At 39.9% G+C, this 26,404-nt stretch overlaps 3 protein-coding genes across 3 annotated transcripts; 2 read left to right on the top strand and 1 right to left on the bottom strand.

The window, feature by feature from the left end:
* Positions 1 to 1,172: 1,172 nt before the first annotated feature.
* LOC134673645 (uncharacterized) lies at positions 1,173 to 11,263 on the bottom strand. The gene is made up of 10 exons (XM_063531647.1): positions 11,047 to 11,263; positions 10,316 to 10,417; positions 7,184 to 7,355; positions 6,061 to 6,580; positions 5,111 to 5,326; positions 4,049 to 4,267; positions 2,810 to 2,971; positions 2,198 to 2,351; positions 1,789 to 1,891; positions 1,173 to 1,398 (listed from the first exon to the last, which is right to left on the bottom strand). The coding sequence occupies exons 2-10, from the start codon at positions 10,410 to 10,412 to the stop codon at positions 1,173 to 1,175; spliced, it is 1,869 nt and encodes a 622-aa protein (XP_063387717.1). The 5' UTR covers positions 10,413 to 10,417; positions 11,047 to 11,263.
* A 715-nt stretch (positions 11,264 to 11,978) lies between these two features.
* On the top strand, positions 11,979 to 13,146 carry LOC134673448 (uncharacterized). Its single transcript, XM_063531438.1, has 2 exons — positions 11,979 to 12,640; positions 12,849 to 13,146. Exons 1-2 carry the CDS (start codon positions 12,068 to 12,070, stop codon positions 13,143 to 13,145), a joined length of 870 nt encoding a protein of 289 aa, XP_063387508.1. The 5' UTR covers positions 11,979 to 12,067; the 3' UTR covers position 13,146.
* A 2,209-nt stretch (positions 13,147 to 15,355) lies between these two features.
* On the top strand, positions 15,356 to 26,326 carry LOC134673447 (atlastin-like). Its single transcript, XM_063531436.1, has 12 exons — positions 15,356 to 15,377; positions 19,376 to 19,587; positions 20,026 to 20,172; positions 20,493 to 20,648; positions 21,173 to 21,322; positions 22,365 to 22,503; positions 23,010 to 23,194; positions 23,664 to 23,885; positions 24,387 to 24,601; positions 24,861 to 24,927; positions 25,568 to 25,893; positions 26,043 to 26,326. The coding sequence occupies exons 1-11, from the start codon at positions 15,371 to 15,373 to the stop codon at positions 25,643 to 25,645; spliced, it is 1,578 nt and encodes a 525-aa protein (XP_063387506.1). The 5' UTR covers positions 15,356 to 15,370; the 3' UTR covers positions 25,646 to 25,893; positions 26,043 to 26,326.
* Positions 26,327 to 26,404: the final 78 nt, after the last annotated feature.

Raw genomic sequence — 26,404 nt, 5'->3', positions numbered from 1 at the left:
CTTGATATTAACACTTCGCGCCCATAAAGAGGGGACTCCTATGTTGTGCCCTACCTACAGCAAAATCAGCGAAAAAGGCAGTCACCGTTTAGTCGCTAGCGTTCACATTAATATCTTGATAAAAAAAAATATAATAAATGTCATTATTATCCCAAAGAGCGTGTTTACAACGAATCACCCTTGAAAATCTGAAATATTTTACAATATAATAAATACACTTATGCAAAGTTGTACCTAAAATGAGATGAACGAGTGTCAGCGTTTAGTAAAATTTGTATAAAAAAATCGATGCTCAAGCTATAAAATCGAGTGATTTTGCCAGATAACTGACTACAACGAATCAGGCAGGGAAAAAATATTTTTGCATACAATTTGGTGACCCTCAATGTGACGTCTTGTCGCTTTCCATACAGCGTATGTCAAAAGTCATAGGTTGACCATAATTACTAGTATAACATTAATTTTACTTGAAAAATAAGAATATTTAAAGTAATTATCTTTTAATCAAATATGATAATGTGGATCATTTACAGAGTCAGAAAAAGTGGTTCTGGATCACGACCCAGAAATCACCCTGTATATTGACAGAAATATGGAAGGTAGAGGTACTTCTACACTCCATATACCTAGGATTATTTACATTTAAATACGTCACATACCTATGACATGACATGAACAAACAAGGAAAGCTATATAAAAAGTGTTTTTATCTGTCTTATCGCAAAGGAATGCTTTGACAGTTTTAATTCCTCAAAAGAGGCTAGTGGTTAACACCAAGCTCGAAACAGCACCTTTAAAAAAACATTAGGGGTCACTGACCTGTCCAAGTAAATTGACGTAGTGTGCGTGAGCTGCATTTGTGTGTGTAATGGGGTAATTAGACGGAATCTGAAAAATTACCCTCCTCTACCCCCTTTTAAAAATAAAATCTTCTTTCAGTAAAATTTCTTATCTACAGTATTTCCCCTCCATGTGGCAAAGTCGTGAGGCGACCTGTATAAAACATAAAAGCGCGGTCGGGTTCCGCAAACAGCAGTGAACTTACGAGTTAATGTCTATTTTGTTAAATTCTTGCGTGTCCGCGTTGTAAAGTTTATCTTTAATTAAAACAACATAATAACTTGTAACAGTTTATTGAGCGGTATGTTGGGTCGGCACGGCACGGCTCGTGTTCACGCCGGCTCGAGCTTGAGGCCGCACTCGGCGCACTTGTAGCCGAGCTCTTGCAGCAGCAGCGGCGCGCGCTCGTGCGGCGGCGCGCGCAGCCACGCGCGCGCGTCCAGCGCCACGCCCGCGCAGCCGCCGCGCTCCAGCGCGTCCACCACCAGCCGGAACGTGCCGCGCAGACGGTTGCTGTTCAGCGAGAAACACCCCGGGTTGAACGTTAGGATGCACACCCTGGAACGATTGACATTTGATTGACTTGACAACTGTACCGATAATGTTAACACGCCGCTGACGAGTTATTTTGTAACACCTATCGTCAAAATTGACTATTAGAGACCTTTTTTGTTCGCCCCTTATGCATATTGTTTTAATTTAACCGGTTTTGTAACTATGATGTATAAAAAAAATATTTGTTGAAATTTCAATTTTAATTGCTGTCAATAGAATCGAATATCATATCCGCCATATATGGCTATGTATGCGGTGAGGGGGTAAATGACGCGATTCGACATAAGGTTGACCAATAAACGTGATTTCCAATCAGTATACCACTTTCTTTACAAATTTACATACAAAAACCAATCAAACATAACTTTGTAAAATGTGAAAGTTGGCACTTACGGTAAACTCCCTTCAGGCAAGTTGAGTTGCTCGATGGGCACCTTGTGGCCGTCGGTGACCGGCAGCGGCACGGGGTAGCCGTTCTTCAAACACATGAATACATCTAAAATGGGAAACATTTGCCATTAACCCTTTGTATGTCTAAGTACTGATCAGTGCGAATGAATTTAAACTTCCAAGATCATAAGCGCAAAAATGCCTTGGGCCCAACCCAACCCAAGTACGACTTACGAGTCTTACGTTACGTTAAACAATGAATTTAAATATTTTTAATTCATGCACAATGATCAGTGCTTAGACATACGAAGGGTTAACCGTCAGTTCAAAATTGACAGCATGATTCAATTATACGTAAATTATTAGTTCGGACGTCCGACCCCGAGAATGGGCCAGAAGTGAGGTGAGGTACCTGCCACGATCCCGCTGGGCAGCAGCACGTTCCTAGCCACAACGTCCGGCGCGCCGACAGCGTGCGCCAGGCTTCTCTGCAGCTGTTCCGTCACCGCATGTGTCGGGTATAGGTTCTTCGCCTTCTCTAGAATGGGCTTCGGCAGCTGGTATTCCTGTAGATATACAACTTTATTATTATTGTGTCAATAGACACAAAGATACATGTACCAATAATCTCGTTTTGTGAAACGGAACGAACCATTGTACAGGTTGATTCACGAAAGCTGGAAAGAATGGAATTACCGAAACTTTCATTATAGGAATGACACCTCGGTATACAGCTATAGCCACCGTTCTATTGGTTTAATGTGATACACACATTATTTACATACACTCATTCATCCCATTTGTGAATCGACCTGTATGCCTTAAATTTTTAACAATTTGTACATTTTCAGGTAGTTATAACTTTTATTGGTTAATCAACCAAATACAAATCGCCTGGATCAGTCACTGAACGACTTTAACCTACATTATTTGGTCATGTAATGTTTTCATCTACCCTCAACTTTACTTTTATATAAATACCTAAAGATACAGAGTATATATTATCCGGATATATTATAATGACCTCGCTGTGGAATGCGTGTACAGCAACAAGCAGCGTGAGGAGTTGGAGATAGTCGAGCGTGCTGTCGGGCCGGCTCAGGAACTCGTCGAGGAACTCCTGCGAGAACACGCGCTTCAGCAGCCGGTCCTCGTAGTGACCCAGCGACGCCAGCTCCAGGCATACCTTCACAAAAATAACACATAAGTAGGTAAGGTATCATCATCATCATCATTGGCCTGTAACATCAATAAGATGAAGGTTTAAACAGCGACCATAAGAGTGCGACACTTCCGCAAATGACTATTAAGTCCAATGCGAGAGCGGCAGCCGAGACCGCATATAGCTGGCAGGAGAATGCCGTGCCCGGTGACGAAAGTGGGAGAGCGGCGCGCCGGTGTCTCAGTGCTCGCCTAGTGTGAAGAAGGCTGAACCACGCTTCATCGTGTGCAACTACCCCTTCACCCATGGTTTTTCTCCAGTGGTCACGATCTTCAGTCTCCCTTACCCAGTTGGTGGGAACGATCCGGAAGGACAACATGTCTCGCTTTGTGCTATCCTTAAAACGGAGCATTGGTGGCCCGTCGTCGAGTCTTACGTGGCAAACGAGAGGGCGTGAGGTAAGGTATAACAACTTAGAAACAAAGGAGTCATCCAAAAAATACTGCACACTGTATTCTATGCATGTTCTCACATTTTACACTGGTATTAGGTTTATAATAGCGCTTGAGCGAAGTTCGGATTCCGCGCTCTTATAGAATGGACACGTACTAAAATACCGGGCTAAACCCGACTCAAAGCGCGAGCTTAAGGCGAAAGGGGACGACCGCTGGATTCGTAGATAGTTCAGTATGGGGTTGTTGGAGATCTGCCTCCTGATCTCTCCCCACTGTGTCTCGTGGGGCGTGTGGTTGTTGTTGGACAGGCAGTTGATGGACCCGAGCAGGGTGTTGATAATGCAGTACCTTGACCCACGGCAGCGCGGCGTGCTTGGCATCCAGTATGGGGTTGTTGGAGATCTGCCTCCTGATCTCTCCCCACTGTGTCTCGTGGGGTGTGGTTGTTGTTGGACAGGCAGTTGATGGACTCTAGCAGGCTGTTAGTAATGTAGTACCTTGACCCACGGCAGCGCGGCGTGCTTGGCATCCAGTATGGGGTTGTTGGAGATCTGCCTCCTGATCTCTCCCCACTGTGTCTCGTGGGGTGTGGTTGTTGTTGGACAGGCAGTTGATGGACCCTAGCAGGCTGTTAGTAATGTAGTACCTTGACCCACGGCAGCGCGGCGTGCTTGGCATCCAGTATGGGGTTGTTGGAGATCTGCCTCCTGATCTCTACCCACTGTGTCTCAGGGGGGGTGTGGTTGTTGTTGGAGAGGCAGTTGATGAACCCGAACAAGATGTTGGTGCGCGCGTTCTCGAGGGTGGTGGGCTGCGAGACCACCTCCTGGCAAAGGTACTCCACCAACCCGAGGTGGCTGTGGGCCTATAATGGAAGATAAAAAATAACTCAACGGTCATGGCGTGCATAGGTCTCGAAATTTGAAGAGAGGAATGAAATGAATGATGAATGAATGAAATCACATATACACAGGTGAGATTAATGGTACAGAGAGAAGAATTTAAAAAAAATACGCTGACCGTTTCCAGTTCAACTGGTGTTGGTTTTGTTAAATAAATCTCCTCTAACCCCCTTGTTCATAATTCTTTACGGGCCTGATTTAGTTAAATTATGTTTTATCCCTTTGTTGCAAATACATAAGTCAAAATGACATAACGACACACGATTATTAGCGAATTTCGTGGCAGCTTCCGATATGCTGCAACGAAGTGTTGGAACGATTTACCGCCACCAATCAGAAACTGCAAATCCGTTACCTCTTTTAAGCAAAACCTAAAAAAGTATTTACTCGCAACCCAACAAAGTTATTAACTAAGCAGACATAAATTCCAAAAGAGATATATACTTGCATATTCGTGAACTATAAGAAATATTTGTGATCTCTCTCTCTCTCTCTCGCTCTCTCTTTCTTTCTTACACGTGTTCTGTTCCTGTTTATTAGTTTTAAGTTTTAGTTTTTAATTTTGGGTGCCCTGAAAACCAGCGCAGTATCTTACAGACACTGCATATGCTGAGCGGCATCCTATTTGGTGTATGTTTCTTTTATAATCTTTATGTTGTACCTACCAAATGTATGTTATTTTACGCCAAATAAATATTTTCTATTTTCTATTTATTTTCTAATTGATGTTTGTAGCGCGTTTACGAATAAGGGAGTAAGTAATTAGAGTTACGTGACTATTCTGTCTACGACTAAACTTGACTTACAAGCCTCGATAGCACTCTGGCTATAAGCAGCCCCTTCTCGAAGGGCACATTATTGTCTATGACGTAGTTGGCGATGGCGTCCATCAAGTGCTCGTGATAGTACTCGGGGTGCTTCTCCAGTATCCGGCCCTTGAGGCGCGCCGCCGTGCGGAGCACCTCGTCGTACGACAGACGGTTCAGAGACTGACTTAGGATGTCGAAGCAGATGTGGAGAAGCTGTAATGTGTACAATATTGTAGTAAAATCTTGCAAATGAGCGTTTTCCAAAAAAAAAGTACATTTCATTCATGTCTTCGAAATTGACTTCATGGCGTGAATGTACAAATGATTTTGAATAAAATGAGCCCATGAAATGTACATTTTTTTTTTTGGAAAACGCTCAAATAAATCAAACGTTGACATAGTTAACTGACAAATTCTGAACCTTATTACAACGACATAAGGTCTATCAAAATCCGTTAAGTGTTACTGCTAATAGTTAACTGACAAATTCTGAACCTTATTACAACGATATAAGGTCTATCAAAATCTGTTAAGTGTTACTGCTATTAACCTTTTTGGATCATTTTCAACTTTCCTATAACGTTCAGTTGTAACTCGGTCAGATTAGCGGGCAAGATTATTTCATGGCATTCTAAATAAGTGGTCCGGCAACTACTTAGTGCTGAAGTAAATGGCGTTGAACGGGGCTATAGGTTCTTACAGCGCCATTTACTTCAGCTTTAAATGTAACTAAAATATTTCGCACGGCTTAATGCCTTTTCATGTTCCTTTGTTTAATAAATACACACTCAAATTAATTACAAAATTCCGTACACGGCGGAAAAAAAATTGTCGAAATTAGAACCTTATGTGATTTTATTTTAAGTTCAAATTTCTTCGACAGAATACCTCGAGTTAACTTCTTCCCGCCGTGTATGGAATTTTTTACATGTTAATGTAATAAGTACCTGAACTCTAGTGGGGAACAATTCCTCAGTGCAGTTGACATCGCAGAGAGACCATATGATCGACTTGGCCACCTGCGCGTCTATGCTCTGATCATGCAGTAACAGCCCCGTCACCACGTTATTTATACACCGATCAGGCAGCTCGTGCGCACAGCAGTAATACAACATGTCTCGGAGCAGCGGCAAATCTTCGTTATCCATCTCAAGCGGTAGGTGCACTTGGAAAGCTAAAGGAAGCGCCAGCTTCAACGCGTCTACTAAATGATTCTTAGTATCATATTGATTAAGTATGAAATCCAAGAACATAATTTGTCGTAGGTTTAAATTGTTTATATTGCATCTTATAAGTTGCAGCATGGTTTGGACTATTAGAGAATCTACGGGTACTTTGAGGTAGGAGAGCACTTTGGTGGCCTCTATCGCCTCGTTCAGTTCGAGGGCGCGCGCGTGTTTTTTGAAATTCTGGCAGAGGACGCTGAAGCCCGGGTCTTTTATTAATTCTTCCGGTTCCTTCTCGAACCTGAGGGGGTGGGAAATATTATGGTTTTAGTTTAGACTTTAACTGTTCCTCTATGATGGCCACTAGCCAGTAATGTTACTACATTTTAAATTAAATTAGATCATTTTAGATTAGATATGATCTACCTAAATGAAATCGTGACTTATTGTACCATCGCTCACACTGTTAACTGTACATTGGTGGACCTTATGCCCTTTGTAATAAGGTCCACTGATGTACAGTTAGCAGTGCTGCTGTTTGTACTTTTTCGTGGAATGACACAATTAGCCTATGAAAATGATCGTTTTCTGCAAAAACAGCGTCACTTTGTCGAGATATTGGGGACTGTCCATAAATTACGTCATCGTTTTTTGACGATTTTTGACCCCCCCCCCCCCTAAAATCATCCAAAAATCATGCTTTCGAATGACCCCGTTTCCTCCTACGTCATGCTACCATCATCCGATCTCCAGCCCCCCTCCCCCCTAATTTGAAATGACGTAATTTATGAATAGCCCCTTGACTGCCTTGCCAGGCACCTATATGAGTAATAGCCTATGAAGCGCTTGCAGCATGTCAGTGGTGTATCGGAGGGCTCGGCCTACAGCCGCTGGAGACACTCACTTGCCGGCCCGGTGCAGCAGGAAGAGGCAGCGCAGCGCCTGCAGCATGTGCTGCGCGCTGGCGGCGGGCGCCGCCTGCACGGCCGCCAGCACGGCGCCCGCCGTCGCCGCCGCCTGCAGCCGCGTCGACAGCTGATCCGAGCTTGTCGTTGACGACTTTGTTATATCTGAAACTATAAAAATTACATTTCAAGCAATCTTTTTCTAAACTACTAAGATATGCGATGAGGCAAAATAATATAAACATGCCACATTTGTTAATTTATCCTCATACTGAGTTGAAGTTGTACAAGTCACACGATAGGGAACTCTGACTCATTGTGTAAGAAATGCCAGAAAATTCCTACCGATAGACTTAAGGGTAATAGAAGAAGCAAAGATAGGAAAGATCTTTGCTTTTTGCTGAAGCAGCAGAAGGACCAAATAGACTAAAGTAGAGTAACAAAAAAAGCAATAAATTATTTGTTTATTTAAATTTAGTTTTTTGGATTTTGAGAACAGAGTAAACTGGTAACAATGACGTTTACAAGACTGATTTTTTCTCTAATGGTTCCAGTTTGATATTTCAAGACCAAAACTAAGGAGAAAAGCCTGTTACAAACACGATGAAATGACAAAAAAAAGTTTACTGTCCACTTATTTGAGTGGCTACCATTCGTCAATACACCAATGGGTTGTACGCTGGGATCACTTTATAAGTTATCCCAGGAACAAGTTGGTTGTAAAAATTAGTTTACGTGAGGTGAGAGTTGTAATAGTGTTCATGCAGATTGATTAAGGACTGTATCGTTTATTATAAATACAACTTTACTTAGCCGTTTTTTCTGGTATTATGTTTTTATTTAAAAATTACACATATAGTTTAATTAGTGCTTTAATAATAAGTAACATTTCGTCCTGGGAGATCACGTAAAGCATATGGTTTGGACAATATTTACCCAATCCTCCCGAGTAACTACAACGATTTCGGACAAATACTACAAGAAAATTTACGGTTTGCGAACAAGATAAGTATTACACAAAAAAAATCGTACTATGTAAACAGCAATTACATATGATTCGTAAAGCGAAACATCTGGGCATAGTCTAATCATTTCTTTTAGTTGGAAAAAAAGTTTTGGATCTGTGCTTGGTGGCCTTTTTGAAAATATGGCATGTTACTTACGACAACCCCGACTTTGGTATACAATATAACCATCATGGAGCGTTTCTATCGACCTGTTCTAGCCATGGTTCAACGCCATGAATGTCCGTTAGGCTTTGGATTTCGGTAGATTCTTTTAGCTGTTTCCGTCATTTCCCTGGCGTCAGAAATTGACGGGAATCCAAAATGTTGCATAAAAAGTCGTTTTCATGTAAAGATAAAATACACCACATTTATTCTGTGGATGTTCAATTGAGCAATCATGAAAAGGACACTTAGATGGCATATTTTGGCAGCATATTAACCTTTTGTTTCTTTAAATCGTACTAAGGAATCGGTGAAATAGTCTCAAATTAAGCTCGATATAGATATGAGCGCCGCGCCGGCGCGCCGCCGCCGCCGACAAAATTTTCGCGCCGCCGCCGCCGACGCTGCGCTATCGGCGTGGCATCGGCGTGACCTTGTTAGATACTACTATTTTCAGAATCAGATAATATATATTTTACCTAGTGTAGATCTTTAACAGGGCTAGTCTGAATAGCTTATAGACATTCAAAAGGTATTTTAGGTCCATATAATTAAAAAATATCGATGGTAAATTCAAACTTTTCCATTTGGTAACCACGCTACTAGTGTTAGGGCAACGGAATGACTAATTTTGCCAGCTGGCTAGCTTATCCGTAATTCACCACTAATTTAACCATTGCATGAATGGTTGAATATCTTTAAAAGGTGTAAAAGGGGGTTAATTTTAGATATTAAGTGCTTTCACGCCCAAAGGTGGCCGTTGGCTTTGCACGGAAGGCATCGGAAACGGAATCGGGTCTCATTTAAGCTTTGCCATTGTACAAATTTCAAGCTTTGGCCTCGCATCGCTCGCATAGAAGTAGGCCGCTATCTGAACCTCAAAATTTTCGGCCCTGTTTGGAGCCTAATTTTCGGCCTCGCGTTTAAAATGCTTGGTCATTCTTCTCCGATCTTAGCTCCACTGCAGCACGGCCTTTGGCCTCGCTCAAATGCACCTGAAGGAAAGTCTTTAACACTATGGGCTCAGTCTTTATCGGCCTTCGGACTTGCTTACACTGGACCAATACTTCAATTCCAAGCTCTGCTCTCTTGCAGCTTGGCGTTCGGCCTCGCACAGAAATACGCCGTAGTCGGCGCTCCGCACATTCAGCCGTCAGCCAAGCTCACACTTGGCGTTCGATTCTAAGCTGTAAGCTTACCTGCAGCTCAGCATCTAGCCTCGCATGGGAAGGCGTCGGAATCAGGTCTTCGGTGTTACGTGGAGCTCGGCCTTGGGCCTCACTTTTTGACATAAATCGGTTTGTTGGGTTGATATTGGTTAATGACGGAGCTTGATTTTCCTTACTTCGGCTCTTTGTACTGTCGACCAGACGTGTCCCTGTTACAGTCAAATCGCTACTTTTTACTTAGCACAAAAGATAAGGGCCACGCAAAGATCGTCCGGCCAGGGCCTCGCCAAGATTAAGATCGCCTCTGATGCTGCGCGATATCGTTTATACTATATAAAAAAAATCGTACTTACCTTTATTCAATAAATTTTGCTTGAAATTGACAAAATGCACTTATTTTATAACTTTCTTACAGCAAAAACATGTATTTTCGGTAAAATTTTGGTTTGAATTATTTTTTCATTAATCAAAGGTGTTTCAAGGCCACGCCGCCGATTCGCCGCCGCCGCCGACCGATCTTGACCGGCGCGCCGCCGCCGAGTAAATGCCTATCGGCGCTCATATCTATGTCCGAATTACATTTGCTAGAAGGTATTAAAATCATCATAAAGTCCCTAAAATAAAATAAATGTAAAACATTCTTATATCAGATATGTCTTAAAAATACCCCCAGATTATACCTTAAGAACATAGTAATACAAAATAATACACACGTCAACAGTTAGACCAGGTTTTATCTGTATTTATAATAAACGATACAGTCCTTATTTATGAGTATTGGGTTAGAACTCACTGCTGGATGAGAGTGTCCTGGAGTGCACGGAGGTGAGGCTGAGCTGGTTGCTCTTCACAACATTGCGCCACGCGTGCTTCAGTAAGGTCAGGGACATTGTTTCTGAAACACATATACATCCACTTTTGTCTATGCACTAATAGCATTACTCTGGTTGATGCTGACATATTAAATTTACAATTCTCCCATCGTCATTTGATATTTACCACTTGGTTTTCGGTGAAGGTGAACATTGAACACATGCATACATCTGCAAAGAAATTCAAAGGTCCCCAATCCACATTGGGCTACGTGGGGACTGTAGCCCATGCCCTGTCACGCATGAGAAGAGGCCTTTGCCCAGCAGTGGGACGTAAATAGACTGAATTATTATTATTAATTCTTACATCAATTTTATACTTTTTTTTAAGCCCTGAAAAAGATTCTGGTTGTTTTTATATTAGCAGACCAATGCGCAGCAGTTGTTCGCGTCGCCGTGGATATGCGAGAGAGGTTGTTGAAGTTACTTACATGCTCTTCAATAAAAACCCAAAATTCATATTGTAAGACCAGCACAGACTCCTAGCGGATTAAGTCCTCGCACTCCATTGCGCTTTTCAAACAACGTTTAAATGACCCACTACTTCTAGGTTTTAACCTCAATGTCTACATTGTTAATAGGAGAAGGTCAATAACACCAAAGTGTTATGTACGTTCGTACAGAACATTGTTTAAAAAATACTTTCACTCACCTTTTAAACAATGCCACTTAAAATTTAAATTTCTCAATTCTTGAGCCAATAGTTAATTTAACAATACAATAAGAATATAACAGCTAACTACGACAGTAATTTATTATACGTAATAATAGTTTTGGAATTATTTTAGTTTAATGTAATCTAATGAATATTAATCATTTTGCTTCTTTCATAATCAATCATAAATTTGAAATAATTTGAATCCCCGAGAATATGCCGAGAATGTCAGCTGTTTTTGACAGATCAGTGAAGTGAAGACTGGAAGAAGCTCGGAAGAAGAAAAGTGAGCAGTAAAATAAGGATATCACATTCACACTGGTTTTCTCTGGTTAATTTTTTTTTTCTACTCTTGCTAATTAATTTCATAATAAGAATATTGATAGAGTTAAAATAAAAAGTTTCTGTAGGTTATTTTTAATTTTCAATATTTTAATCCTATCAAAATAGATATAAAGTATGAGTAAACTGGAATGATATGAATGTACAATAGATGTATTTTTCTAGTTTAAACTAACTGTAATAAGAAATATGCTATGCAACAAAGTATCAATGTTTAAAAAACACTTATTTAAGAGTTTCTTTTCTTCGTCTTAATTGAGTTTGTTTTCATTTGAAAATTGCAACAGCAACTGCTTTATTTCCGTTTTTGCTAAAATCATGTATATTTTTCTGTCAGAAACGTTTTAGAAATCGTTCTGATACTTTTATCTACACAAAAGAATTTTATATTTTTAATTGATTAAACGCTTGCTGATTCTTTAGTAAATAAACAATTGTTTTATTCATACTAATTTATACTATTATCGAGAAACAATGCACCACCTATATAAGTGATAGTGATTATCTTGATATTAAGATGATAGTGAAATGTTTGATTTCGGAACAACACGGATTAATGTCACGAATGACATATGCACTCGGAGTGCGGTGCGGTGTTTGTTTTCATAAAATACTTTTAAACGCTAATTATTCCTATTAACTTTAAATATAATTGCTGACTTTAAGTGCTATTAACATGAATGAGCCGGAGATAGTAGATGAACGGCCCGACCGGGTCTTAACAAAACAGCTCGTGAAACCGGGCGACTACAACGTTGTGCCGTACGAAGACGCGCGCTGCAAGGTCCGGCTCAGCGACGTTACCTGCACCAACGCGGCTGGAGACTGCGAAATAGAGCCCGAGAGTCGGGTGTTCAATAAAAGCTTCGACGGGATAGTTCTAATCGGTGACTCGGACTCTTTCATTGATAAAGATTTCGAGTTGATTCTGCAGCGTATGTGCCGCGGTGAGACTTGTACGGCTAAAATAGTGTATAAAGATGCTAAAGGGGAACTCGTGAAGGAGATAAGTTGTAAGATAGAGTTGTTGGAAGCTATGGATGAGATGCTAGTGGCAGATTGGAGTTGGGACCGTCTCTACGAAGCGGCGCTGCACCACAAGGCGCGTGGAGTGGAGCTGGTGAAGCACAAGAGGATCGCCGATGCCTTCCGTCGCTTCAACAAGGCACTGAAGATGCTTGTGGCCATAGAGCCCATTGATCCGGAGAAAATTGACGAGGCTCGGATTAAGGAAATGGTTGATACCAAGGTTTGTACCTCTAATCTTTCTTTTATGTTGTAATTTTTCCTCAGACTTTGGTCCTTATTCCTTTTTATTTCTATCATCAGGGGCAGGCTATACCTAACAAGCATTTGTAAATTAGAAAGTAGGCACAACAGTAGTTTTTGACAAAATAAAGATTATTCTTGGACTAAGTTTTCTGATATAAATTATTGAACTTAATTTTAACTTTCAGATAAAACTGCTCAACAACCTCACACACTGCCAGCTCCACTATGAAGAGTACCAGGCAGCGTTTGACCTCTGCACCTGCACCCTCAAGTACGACAATGACAACATTAAAGCCCTGTACCGCCGGGCCGTAGCTAACTATGGCCTGCAGAAGTATGAGGAAGCTTGGATGGACATACAGCAAGTGCTCAAACTGGACCCTAATGACAAAGCGGCACAGCAGAAAGCCCTGCTGATAGAACCTAAGATGAGGACCGTTAATAAAGAATATAAAAATGTAATTAAGAAAATGTTTGGATAAATTGTTAGTTTGATTATTTTATGTATTTATTTATATTTACTTCTTCATGATCAAGAGTGACAACTAAAATTTAGTTTGATTTATTTTGACTGAGATTTTTAGTCAATTACACTATAAATTTTATAAATATGTATTGAAAGAATAATTTGAATTATGCTTGAGGATTTTTCTTGTTGTTGGCTATGAGACATAAAAAATATATATTAAGAACAAAGTACAGTAATATTATACATCAATAAGCTCTGTTGTATCACTAACCTCATATGAAATTATACTAATTATTAATTAAGACTATACTTAACAATTTTTTTTACTGCTGGTTTTATTTAGATATTTGATCTGAGGAGTGTCTTTTCAAAAGAGCTTATTTTTGTTTGGTGTTCATTGAAAAATAAGCCCGTTTGAAAAGACTGTCCTCATTTATTTTATTTAAATATGTACTTAATGAACTAAATGAATGTTTATACTTCTTAGATTTCTTGAAGCATGGTTTGAAGCTAATTTTTTTTAATAAGTTTCACATTCAATGTAATGTTTGTTACAGTTTTCACTAGTTCTTATTGTTCAGTGGATAAAAGTGGTTTCTGAGATGGTGGTTAAAAAGATTAATATTTTGATAAGCACTGAAGTTCTATGCTACTTAGCAAAGTGTGTACAATATGTAGAGTTAGCAATATTTTTTGAAGTTCTTAAAATGTTGGCGATGGATGGAGCTATGTCTAGGACTGGAAATATATGTTGTGATAATAAATGCATTCGTGTTATCTTAGATAAAGTTTATAATCAAAATTTTAAGATAAAAGTAACCTTTAAAGTTTTATGCCTTGATTTTGTATTATAAGACTAGTACTGTAGGCAGTAAGGTAAGGTACTGAAGTGTATTTTAATTTAGATTAAGTCAATAAGAGCTGAAATGAAAGTGGAATACCTATATTATAATTTATAACAGTTCTACATATATTGTATTTTGATCTATCTGTATCTTCAATTTTAATATAAAAAGTTTTACTTAGGTATTATAACACTAAAAATATCGGATTTTAGTAGAGAATTTATTGTCATTATTTTAATCTGTCCACTAAGTTTCAATAAATAGGTATGAAATAAAATCGTATATAGTTTGTTTAAGTTGTGAATCTCAAATATATCGACTAACATACATATACATCAATTGCCTGGTAATTACAGACGCTAGATGGATGCTCACTATTCGTAAAATTAATTCACTTTGTTCAGTATTCATCAACATTATAATTTGACTCCTACATTCGTAACAACTTAGTGCGAACGGAGGTCTAACTATACTGGCTCGGCTGTTGCTCCAGCTTGGAATAACCGCCGGCTTGTCACGCAACTATAATCGAAATAACAAGCAAAATAACTTGCAGTAATTGATTCCGATGTGATAATGCGTGCACACGGAGGTGCTTTCCCTTGACTGTACGCTCGTTTCTATGATCCATGGTCATAAATATTCATAATGTGTTGCTGGATGGTGGACCGACCATGGGTTGAAATGTTAGAGCGTACTTAGTTAGAACCTTGTCATTTTGAATTGATGAATGTTAGTACGAAATTATTATGTAGTTACGTTTATTTTGCTATATGGCTATGCCAGTGTACAACAGTCATTCCCGTACGGAATAATGGCGTCAATTTAAGGACATTGTACCTAATGGGGTAGGTACCTACACCGAGTAGGTCCTATATCCTCAATCCTCAAGAAGAGAGTTTGTTTATTGCGAGTACTAATTGTGAATTTCGAGCAATCGAATGACTAATATAGTGTAGCGATTGATTCCAAATTAGAATGTTGAGGGACTGGTCGACTTATATGTGATGCGCAATAAACCACTTTAGAAACCTAAAAAAGTACATGAACGAGATGACTTATATTAGTACCGGGTAAAGAGAACTGAACGATGACAACATTAACAACTATCTATTACTCTTCTAGGTACATTTTTCTTTATCACATACTAATGCACTTGGCCCATATTTTCCCTGCACACACTCGCAGCATCACTTGATATGACGTATGACATCACCGGCGTAGTGGAGAGCCGGCCGATGACATCATAATGATGACCTTAATACAGCACCAGTCTCACCCGCCGCGCCTCGCCCGACGGTCGGCACACACGCTAAACACACATTAAAACTGATTAAACTTCGGAGAATGACCACCTGCTGCTAATTTACTTTTTAGTATCGAACTTTTTACAATGACCAGTGAGTATTCTGTGTTTTCTAAAGAATTTGTGGTTTGTTTTATTGGAAACAGCGTAGATAAATATCAGGTGTTTACGCTTTGTTTACGTGCTATTTTTAGTTGTTATCTCAGCTGTGATTCAGAAGGCTTCGGCTAATATGTTTATTATTTACTTATTTGTATTACAAAACGCTTTTTAAATCATGCTTCCTGGATTTACAATAGCTTAGGAGGAATTAATTTTATGTAACACACACAAAAGTTGTACAAAGTAAAAATGTAGAGCATCTACGGAAAATAGAGCTGCTTTAAAAGCGATCATATTAACGCAAAAGTGTCGTAAAATGGTTGCATTTGTGTATTCTGAACGAAGAAAGTCAGTACGGTACAGATGCACTTATCGAATGCATATTGAAATGTATTCAACTGTTAAAATGGCAATGCGTGGGAATTAGAAATTGTCGTGTCGTCTACGTGTCTGATGGTTTAGGTATGCAGCTAAATGACTTTATAAAAGTAGAGTGCAATGGACTAAAACTACCTACATCTTGTTTACTATAGGTTAACGGAAACTAATACACCATGAATTCACTCGTTAATATTTCATTAATTAGCAGCGCGAGTTTCGTGGAACTTATAAATATATATATATATATTTATAGGTATTTATGAAATATCATTTTGATATTTAAGTAGGTACTGTAAAGGCATACGGCAATCGCTTATCCCCGAAAGAAGAAACCTTTAAGTACCTAGGTAGATATATTATGTTGTCGATCCCGGGCCCCTGTTACTCCTGTTAGCACATATGCAACCGGGAACACGCTAAAATGAGGATGAGGAATTAACAGGTGTGCTCTGTGTGATATTCAAAGACTTACCTAAAGTCTTTGTTAGAAAAATATAATAAGGTACAAACTTAAAAGTCGTTAGTCTTATAGTACCTATCTATCTACCTAGGTTAACCAGTGATATTGCCAGTAAAGTTATGTAGGTAAGTAGGTTCATATATAAACGTGGAGTTGAATGTTATATATGTTGTTGTACTTGTTGTAGTTATACATAATATACCTTAATAAATATTTATGGCAGGTCGCGACACCGAATTTAGGTACCTACCTACGTTAAAACAATGTTGTGATGTCGCACATTCACTAAGTAGGTATTGGTAGGTAGGTTTGCTATCTAATGAACTTAATTGTGAATACAAAACAAAAGAGACTTTATATCATTTGTTAAATAATCGCTTTCATAATAAATAGCAGTGTAAAAAGTGCGTAACTTAGTGCCAATTTTATACAATAACTATAATACGTAGGTACCTATATAATAGCCTAATAGGTAGGTAAAAGCAAGCTGGCTTTAATACATAAGTTGATGTTAATTTATTATGAATTACTCATTAGTACCTGCAATAACATATATGTATAATTTTATCTTATTGGAACATTATTTTAAAACGTTATTATAACATTATATTATTATCTACTAACTCGTTATACTTATACTTAATATCGAAGTATTCATGGCCAATTCCCGTTTAATATTAAAAGCAATCGGTCCGGTCACCATGACCTCATCACCTCACTCACCACGTCATTGCAAAATCAATCGTTTCCCATATGTCCAATAAAAGTTAGCATCGCTTTGATATGGGAAAGATCGTCCCCTTTGTTTGTCGTGATATTATTGATGGATTACCATCTCATTCCTAGGTATAATAAGTTCTACTGATTTACCACGCGTCAGTCATTGGAAAACTCATTCAATTGTTTATTGTATTTTCGCGTAGTACGATACTTAAGTAGGTATTCCAAATTCAACTATTTTTCATAATCATGCAATGTTACGTTACGACTAGTACTATCGTGCGATACTGACAGTTTTTAAACCTTATTACAAAAGGTCCACTGATGGACAGTTAAGTGTTGCTGGTTGTATGCGTGGTAAGGTAGAATACATAGATTGAATTTGAATGTTGAAGGTATACATATTAATACTTGTTATGTGGTTATGTTGCTAAAAGCTAGTTTCGCGGTCAATTAGCAAGGTTTGTTCAGTACAGTGCACTCTTAATATGGTATTGATTACCTCGACATTATCAAAAGTCATTATTAACTATGTAGTCTAGGTATATTAAAATGTATTTACTTACTTACTATATATGTACCTACACCGAAGGATTAAGGAGGGACAACTGCGCCTATTTGACGAATAACAAAAGTCAAGTCAAGTCAAAGTCAAGTCAAAAATACTTTATTCATGTAGGCCTAGTAACAAGCACTTATGAACGTTTTACATAATAATATATTATCTTAAGCTAATTATCAGAGCAATTTATTGAAGTTAATATTATTCCATAGTAATATTGGATTATTATACAGATCAAATTTAATACTAAGAATTTCACAAAAAGATCGTCAAACATAAAAAAAAATTGTATAAAAAATACTAGTCTAGAATGTTTCTAGAATAAAATCTAAATGTCAATAACAAATGTCAATAAAACTTAACAAAGAAGTACATACATTGAATTATCTATTTCGAGTCACAATTAATCCCACGTTGTTTTATCACTCATGTAGTCTTGTGTGGTATAATAAGCTTTAGAAATAAGTTTACACTTTACATAATTTTTAAATTTATTAATTGATAATTCAGTAATATGGTTTGGAAGTTTATTATAAAATCTTACACAATTACCCATAAATGATTTTTTAATTTTATGGAGCCGTGTGAAGGGCACTGCGAGCTTATGTTTATTTCTAGTATTAATATTATGAATGTCACAATTTTTCCTAAAATTAACAATATTTTTATGTACATACAGAATATTCTCATAAATATATTGACAGTGCACTGTCATTATGTCAATTTCCTTGAATTTATCTCTAAGTGAGTCTCTATGGTTCAATTTATATATTGCTCGAATAGCCCGCTTCTGCAGAACAAAAATGGTATTTATCTCTGAAGCACCGCCCCACAGTAAAATACCATATGCCATAATGCTATGGAAGTAACTAAAATATACTAATCGAGCTGTTTTCACATCAGTTAACTGACGGATTTTGCTCACTGCAAAAGCTGCAGAACTCAGTCTACTCGAAAGAGTAGCAATATGGGGACCCCACTGAAGTTTAGAATCTAAAGTTATACCAAGAAAAACTGTACTATCAACTAATTCCAATTCCTCATCCTTCACAATGACACTTGTTTGCACATGCCTTACGTTACTACTAGTGACAAACTGAATACATTTAGTCTTTTTCTCATTTAACAATAAATTATTAACATTGAACCAATTTACTACCTTTGAAATAGCATCGTTTACATCATTGTACGCTTGTTGCTGTCGTTTGACTTTAAAAATACTCAGCATCTATTAACTATCAGCCGAAAGACGGAAAGATTAGGTACCTGCGTATTTGGTAAAGCCTACGTTACCAAATTAAGTGCTTTACCAAATACCTCTTGCTGGTCAAAACATTGAAATTAAAGTAATAGTACCTACATAAACGTAACTTATAGCAGTCTTTATAGCGCTTTAAAGTTTATACCCCTCTGATAGCTCACTAGATGGCGCCTTAATTAGACCCTGTGCTGTGTCTGCTGTACCTTTCTATATCTATCTAAATGGAAATTTTCTGTCTCTACGTATTTAATCTGATTTAATATGGCTAACTGTACCCACATATACACGACCGACCGACTGGGTTGACGACCGGTCTGGCCTAGTGGGTAGTGACCCTGCCTGCGAAGCCGATGGTCCTGGGTTCGAATCCCAGTAAGGGCATTAATTTGTATGATGATACAGATATTTGTTCCTGAGTCATGGGTGTTTTCTATGTATTTAAGTATTTGTATAATATATATATCGTTGTCTGAGTACCCACAACACAAGCCTTCTTGAGCTTACTGTGGAACTTAGTCAATCTGTGTAAGAATGTCCTATAATATTTATTTATTTATTTATTTATTTATTTATACATTTAACAATTTGAAATCCTCAACATTCCAGACAAAATCGAGTCACTAGAGTCGGGCCGCGGCATCCAAGTGGTGTCCCCGGGCCCCGAGCACTCCTTCGAGCTGGAGCTGGATGCGCTCTCGGCCCTACTGCTGCGTGAGGACATCAAGGACCGGCCCGTGGTCGTGGTCTCCGTGGCTGGAGCTTTTAGGAAGGGGAAGAGCTTCCTGCTTGACTTCTTTCTTAGATATCTACATCACAAGGTAAGGAGTCTACTTTTACCTTCATCTTATGATTACCTAATACCTTATATTATAGTCGTACCTACCGTCTGAAAATGATATGCCCTCTCTGTTATACCACTATAAGTACTATAACCAACTAAGTATAACTGATTGCCTTGATGGAGGTATAGATAAATAAGTTAGGTTACTTATTCTTCTCTATGATGGAGGAGAAGGGCTCCTAGATCAACTTCTTAAAATATTAGCATCTCACCTCTATGCACACCTCTTAGCCATAGAGTAGGTAGGTAAGCCTGTGAATAGTGGTCAAATCAAATGCTAACAAATTTCTTGAAAGATTTCAAAGTTCGTCTTCGCCAAAAGAAACATGCCAATGTCTTAAATTGCTTAAACGTTTTATATAAGTAAATTACTTATTGAGTTCACTTTCAAGTCAGTGTTGTTTTAATTTTCCAGTACAACCTCGGGGACAGCGGCGATTGGATGGGCGCGGAAGACGCGCCGCTGCAGGGCTTCAGTTGGCGCGGGGGCTCCGAGCGAGACACCACCGGCCTGCTGCTCTGGTCTCAGCCTTTCAAGGCCACTCTCAGCAATGGAGAGAAGGTAGATTCTTCATAGCTTAAGTTGGCCCTTTACTGGTAACGATTGTAGCTTCAATAGTAGGAATCTATCCACTTATTGTTGCTATTTATTTATTTTATTTATTAAACTTTACACATAAATTAACAGTATGACACTATCTTCAGCTTGATGAATATCCTATACCTAACATCGGTATATAAATACAAAGCTCTTTGTGAACACCCAGTTTGAAGTCGGACCAGTGTTTAAAACGGGTCCACTTGATCGCTTACCATCCAGTTTTGCTTAACTATGCGCATTTTAGCTTAATTAAAGCTCATTCGTTAATTGTCTTTTTTCAGGTGGTGATCTTGCTTATGGATACGCAAGGCACCTTCGACAGCGAATCGACAGTGCGAGACAATGCCACAATCTTCGCGCTGTCCACGATGCTGTCTTCTGTGCAGATCTACAACCTGTCACAAAACATTGAGGAAGACGATCTGCAGCACTTGCAGGTCAGTAGTATTAATATTATACCATCTTTCATTATGAAAACGAGACATACTTTTGCACAGTATATTTTGATTAAGTACCTATCTATGTTGATAAGATATTAAGTCGTTCATCATCACTTTACAAATCACACTGCAATGCACCTGTCTTTTAATAACACTAAACACACTTTATTCGTTGCGTTAGGCTAGTTTAAGCCTAGATAAATACTTCATTCATATATGTTCATACTTTATTGAGCTTCTTCGCAGATGTAGGTATGCAGTTTTCCTCATAATATTTTCCTTTATCATATAAGAGACTGTAGTAAGTCTGTGCGACACAATTAACTTTAGAGAGTGGTGTCATAATAGACCCAGACATAGATGGCGGAGCGATCTTGATCTCTATCGATTGGACTGGCCAAATAATGCCCTGGATCTCTTTCCATGGCAATATTTGGCCTTGGCATCTCTATGCGTGGATGAGAGACGAGTGAAGCCGTACAAGCAAATAAATAATAATTTTAAAATGTCCATGTCTGCAGCTGTTTACAGAGTACGGGCGTTTAGCAGCGCAGAGCAGCGTGGGCAAGCCCTTTCAGCGGCTGCAGCTTCTAGTCCGGGACTGGAGCTTCCCGTACGATCACCCGTATGGTGCCGCCGGCGGCAAACAACTGCTTGACAAGCGGCTTGAGGTAATTATACTTAAACTTAAAAATCTTTTCAGGTGGACTTCGATCTACGAGGCAATCCCTAATAGACTGTGTCGCGGTATGTGACGTGTGCTATCTACTCGGTTCAGCGGAAACGTTCTTCTACTTCTACTGTGTCCGAACTGTTCCACTAAAGGAAAGGAAAAGTGTATGGTCATGGTGGTGGAAGGGCCTCTAACCCTTACGCCATACCTGCACGGATATGATGGTCGTTCTTGTCTACGCGACAGTGGTCTACTACGGACAGTCTACCCCGCGGTGTTAAGTGACAATTATTCTATCACGTGGATAAAGCCATCCATAATACACAGGACCCCTATTCGACAAGCGACGTTTGACGTATCGTGATGATCTCCCGTTGATGTGGGAAAAATCATAAGTTCTCGAATACGTACAATGTCAAAATTTGACATTAATAATCCACAGTTAGGGTGTCAAGCAAACCAAACCGAACCGCCCTTAGTGTAGAGTTGAGTTTTGGTTGTACCAAATTATATTATCCACCGTTGATGGAATCAACACTCAGTATGCAATAAAATCAACTGTTGATTTGACGTGGATGCGAAACTGACAGTAACTGTCAAAACTGTACAACTGTTGTACATGTCGAATTTGGCCCCAGGCTGCATAGGGCAGTCAAACGTTTCCCTATTGGACATTTGCTCCGGCTAACCTTATCTACAATTGTTATCAGAGCGCCCAAGTTGTTAAAACGTAAGAAATACATCTCTATTGTCAATGCGTTAGGGTGCATAATTAAAAATGTTTAAGACACTTCGTCACTCCTCAATATACCTATAACTGTATCTGATTGGAATTGTGGTACAGTCGCCATCATATATATCGGAGCGGCCAAGGTGCTCACAAAAATCTGAGCACGCCTCTATTGTCAAGGCGTTAGAGTGCTTGTTCAGATATTGTGAACACCTTGACCGCCCCGATATATCTGATGGCGACTGTACCTATGTAAAGTCTCGGTCAATATCTTATTAAAAAGCTTACCTGACCTCTCATCTACTTGCAGGTGCATGAAGGCCAGCACGAGGAGCTGCAGGCGTTGCGGCGCCACGTGGCGTCCTGCTTCGATCAGCTGGCCTGTTTCCTCATGCCGCACCCCGGCCTCACCGTCGCCACCAACCCTCACTTCAACGGGAAACTTGCTGGTAATTGGTGTTTAAGAATCAAGAAAACCTGTCGGTATGTTTGGTACTTTGTGCATTTGGATTAGCGTGAAGACTCATCTACGTTTTAAATAAATAGATGATAAGAACAATGGTTTGTTCATAGGTATAATCCAAATTTAATTTCTGAAGAAGTGGTGAAAATTCTAAATTAAATTTAAACTATGATCTTTGCCTTTATTTTCCGGGAAAAAGGCGTAAGTAATTATCTCGCACTTATGTACATAGTCAGCAAAAACTGACGACCTTAGGAGCTAATTAAGGGCCGATTTAGACGGCGCGCGAACTCGCATGCGATTTTAGTTACATTGCGGACTGTTGGTTACGCCCAGTTCAACTGACCGATCAAAAACCGCAATTTAATGAAACTCGCATGCGAGTTCTCGCATCGTCTAAATGAGCCCTAAGTCTCGTTCAACCCCCTGTAACTTCATTGCGGATATAATGGATGTGACGAGGGGATAAAGTAGTTTTACTCCCATTTCCAGACATCAGCCCCGAATTTAAAGAGTCCCTCCGCCAGCTGGTGCCGTCGCTGCTGTCGCCCGATCGTTTACTTCCGAAGAGCATCCAAGGCCAGCCGGTGCGGGCGCGCGACCTGCTGCTCTACTTCAAGGCTTACATTAACGTGTTCAACGGCACCGAGCTACCTGAGCCTAAGTCTATACTCGAGGTAGGGCCTTATTAAATATTCTAGACATGACAGCATTCACAGCCCTGAGTTCAACGGCACTGATATACCCGGACCTAAGAGTCCTAAGACTGTTCTAGAGCCTTTTATCTCTAGGCCAGCATGGTGTAAAGCTCTTCTGTAGTGGCGGTACTATTTTTTCGTCCACGAGAATGTTTGTGTTATTCCCATTAGTAGTTATGACTACGTACTCAATCGGAAGATGCAAGTATTTTGATTTTTGAAGTACTATTCGCCTAAAGATATATCACTACATGTCACTGGTTCTCTGTAGATGTCTGCAGCGACAATGGATAAGTATGACTTAACACTTGGCCCTTAAGGAGGAGGCCTATGTAAGGGGGAGGCCTATGTTCAGCAGTGGACGTCTTATGGCTGAGATGATGATGATGATGATGAACACTTGGCCCGCAGACGTAGCGTAGACTGACTCTAAACATGTTACCTACAGGCAACCGCCGAAGCGAACAACCTCTCCGCCGTGGCCGAAGCTCGCGATGTGTACGACACGGTGATGGAGGACGTGTGCGGCGGCGCGAAGCCCTACCTGCCCCCGCGGCGCCTCGACGACGAGCACCGGCGCGCGCGCGACAAGGCGCTGCACGCCTTCCACGCCAAGCGGAAGATGGGCGGGGACGAGTTGGCTAGCACTTATGAAGCACAACTCATCAAGGTACCCGTTGAAAAGTCTCCGGAGACTAACATAATTTTTTCCCTTATAAATTCAGACTATCCAGAGCAGTCAAAGTGGGCAACCAATTAAGGTACTTCCAAATGATTGCAGTTTAATAACTTTACCACTATTTAATGGGGCAATAGCATAGGGAAGATCCATTCTAATGAAAATAAGTAGTATTTGAGATTGTTTGACCGCTTAGCTTAACCCGTAGAGCGCTACGTGTGGGTGCTCAATGGGTTAAGATATAATAACATGATGAGCTTATCGGAGCGCGCTATGTTTGGCTTTGTTTGGGTTCGAGTAAATAGAGGATGCCTCGGCGTCTCTTAGTAAGAGGGCGCAAAGGGAAAGTGTTCGGTAATTTAAAAATAATTTCGTACATGCTAACCATATTTCGACCGATTTACTTAGACACTTCAGTTAAGAGTCATAAGGAGAGTTTCGTACATTAGATAAATAGATGTCTTAAAAATAATTCTAAAACATCAATAACAGGAACTAGAAGAGCAATACCAACAACTAAAGGCCCACAACGAGGGCAAGAACATCTTCAAGCTGGCGGGCACGCCGGCGGTGTTCGCGACGCTGGCCATCCTCGGGTACCTGCTGAGCGTGCTCGGCGCGGCAGCGGGCGTGCAGACCGTGGTGGCGGTGGGGCAGGCCGTGGCGATGGCGTCGCTGGTGCTGCTGGCCGTGTGGGCGTACACCAGGTAACATATCTTAAAGATTCTGCTAGATATATGTAGAATAATAATAAGATTAAACTTACAAATAAAAAGATTATTTCCACATCCTTGGAACCTGAAATGGTCGCGCACTGTGCGGTTTTACAAACATTTCTCCCCGGTTATGGTATGAGCTATTAAGTGCATGAATCATTAAACCAGATATTCAATTCAATTCAGTTCATACGAGTGTAACTACTATTTTAGTTCGGTTCTTTACTTACTTTCTTGTTTTATTTTTCAGAGTGACGGGCAACATGCGCGAGGTGGGCGTACAGCTCGACGAAATAGCGGACTCCCTGCGAGAATGCGTAAGCATCTTTTGTTTTAGTCACAAAATCCTTCTGCCAGTTCTCACAAATGGAAATCTAGCGCTACACAGACGTAAAGGGGCTACCAAGTCTCAAGTCTGAGAAGGATGGACATGTACCCTTTTATATGATAATTAATAATAGAGAAGCCTATATACTCCGGCGCACGTCATTCATTTTTTGTGCTGTTGTACACTCTGACCACGGTAAACTTGCACAAACTTGGCAGTAAAGGTTCCGTCACACAGGCGCGTTTTCCGGGGGCGGGGCGTGAGCGTTTTATATGTAAAAGCGGCGCGTCCTGCTCACGCGCCGCCCGGAAACGCGCCTGTGTGACGAAGCTTTAAGAATGCATATAAATCCCTATAACTTCTATTTTAAGCTCGATTTCCGTACTACCTACTACTGAAGCAGGTACTCCTTGGTTACAAGTTTGTAACTGATTCTTTGTTGTGATAAAAATATGAAATGTTGTTTGGGCGGCATACAAATATCGACTTTATTTTGTTTGAGTTAAAGTAGAAAATAAAAGTAAGCAGTAGGTAAGTAAACGTATAAAAAACATCTGCCAAACAAACTGCAAGTAATTGTCCTCATCAATACCTACATTTTAAAGTATAACTTATTATTTATTATCCAGGCTATGCGGCAAGCGTGGGACTCCGTGGGCACCCGGGCGGCGGCCGCGGCGGCCGGCCTCGACGACAAGAGGCGCTAGTCAACTTGCATTATCTCTTGTTAAAGCGGCAGCCGTGTAGAGTATATCGGTGAGGCCTCGGTGCTCAAAAACATCAGAATACACAATGGAAGCGTGCTCAGATTTCTGTGAGCGCATCGACCGCTCCGATATATCTAAAAGCAACTGTATGGTTCTTCCGCCTTGAGAAACTCAAGCGGAACTGGTTACGGAGTGGTGTTATGGTGCTATAATTATTGTTTGATGATATTGACCAATGTTTAGTAAACGTTTAATGGCTCCTCTACACGATGGGCCAACGCCGACCACTCCAAGGGACGCCGCCATGCGGTAGAGTGAGATAGCAATATCACTTGCTCCCTCTAACGCATAAATCCGACTCTTGGAGTGGTCGGCGTTGGCCCATCGTGTAGAGGAGCCATAAGCGTTTAACTTAACGTGTGTTCGAGTATTTTTATCTTTGAAATTCGTGTCCTTCTAAAAACTGTGTAAAACTTAAAAATATTTATCAAATGTGAAGTAAAGAATGGATGGATTCGACGTTTTGCATTTTTAAATGGAATTTAAAACTGTTAGATAAAGTCGCTAGTTTTACGATAAACATGTGTTGTACCTATATTTGTATAAAATGCAATGTTAAAACTTTTGCAATTAATGCTTTAATATTTTATACTTAACAAAATAAAATCTGTTACTTTTTAATTGGCTTACTTTTTTCGTTCTATTGAGTTTACCTGTTACCGTAGACTCGCGTTAGTTTGACCCACATGAAAACCTCAT

The sequence above is a fragment of the Cydia fagiglandana genome, chromosome 18, assembly GCF_963556715.1.
Source record: "Cydia fagiglandana chromosome 18, ilCydFagi1.1, whole genome shotgun sequence".
In the NCBI taxonomy this organism is placed as follows: Eukaryota; Metazoa; Arthropoda; class Insecta; order Lepidoptera; family Tortricidae; genus Cydia; species Cydia fagiglandana.
This window is presented reverse-complemented; position numbering and strand designations above follow the sequence as displayed.

What these genes read in the sequence shown, in the direction of transcription:
- LOC134673645 (XM_063531647.1), bottom strand. Translation starts at nt 10,412, where the DNA reads ATGTCCCTGACCTTACTGAAGCACGCGTGGCGCAATGTTGTGAAGAGC. An exon ending in CAGGACACTCTCATCCAGCA is followed by an intron (nt 7,356 to 10,315) that starts GTGAGTTCTAAC and finishes TAATTTTTATAG; the next exon opens with TTTCAGATATAACAAAGTCG. An exon ending in CTGCTGCACCGGGCCGGCAA is followed by an intron (nt 6,581 to 7,183) that starts GTGAGTGTCTCC and finishes CCACCCCCTCAG; the next exon opens with GTTCGAGAAGGAACCGGAAG.
- LOC134673448 (XM_063531438.1), top strand. Translation starts at nt 12,068, where the DNA reads ATGAATGAGCCGGAGATAGTAGATGAACGGCCCGACCGGGTCTTAACA. An exon ending in AGGAAATGGTTGATACCAAG is followed by an intron (nt 12,641 to 12,848) that starts GTTTGTACCTCT and finishes TTTAACTTTCAG; the next exon opens with ATAAAACTGCTCAACAACCT.
- LOC134673447 (XM_063531436.1), top strand. An exon ending in CTCTCAGCAATGGAGAGAAG is followed by an intron (nt 20,173 to 20,492) that starts GTAGATTCTTCA and finishes GTCTTTTTTCAG; the next exon opens with GTGGTGATCTTGCTTATGGA. An exon ending in AGCCTAAGTCTATACTCGAG is followed by an intron (nt 23,195 to 23,663) that starts GTAGGGCCTTAT and finishes TGTTACCTACAG; the next exon opens with GCAACCGCCGAAGCGAACAA.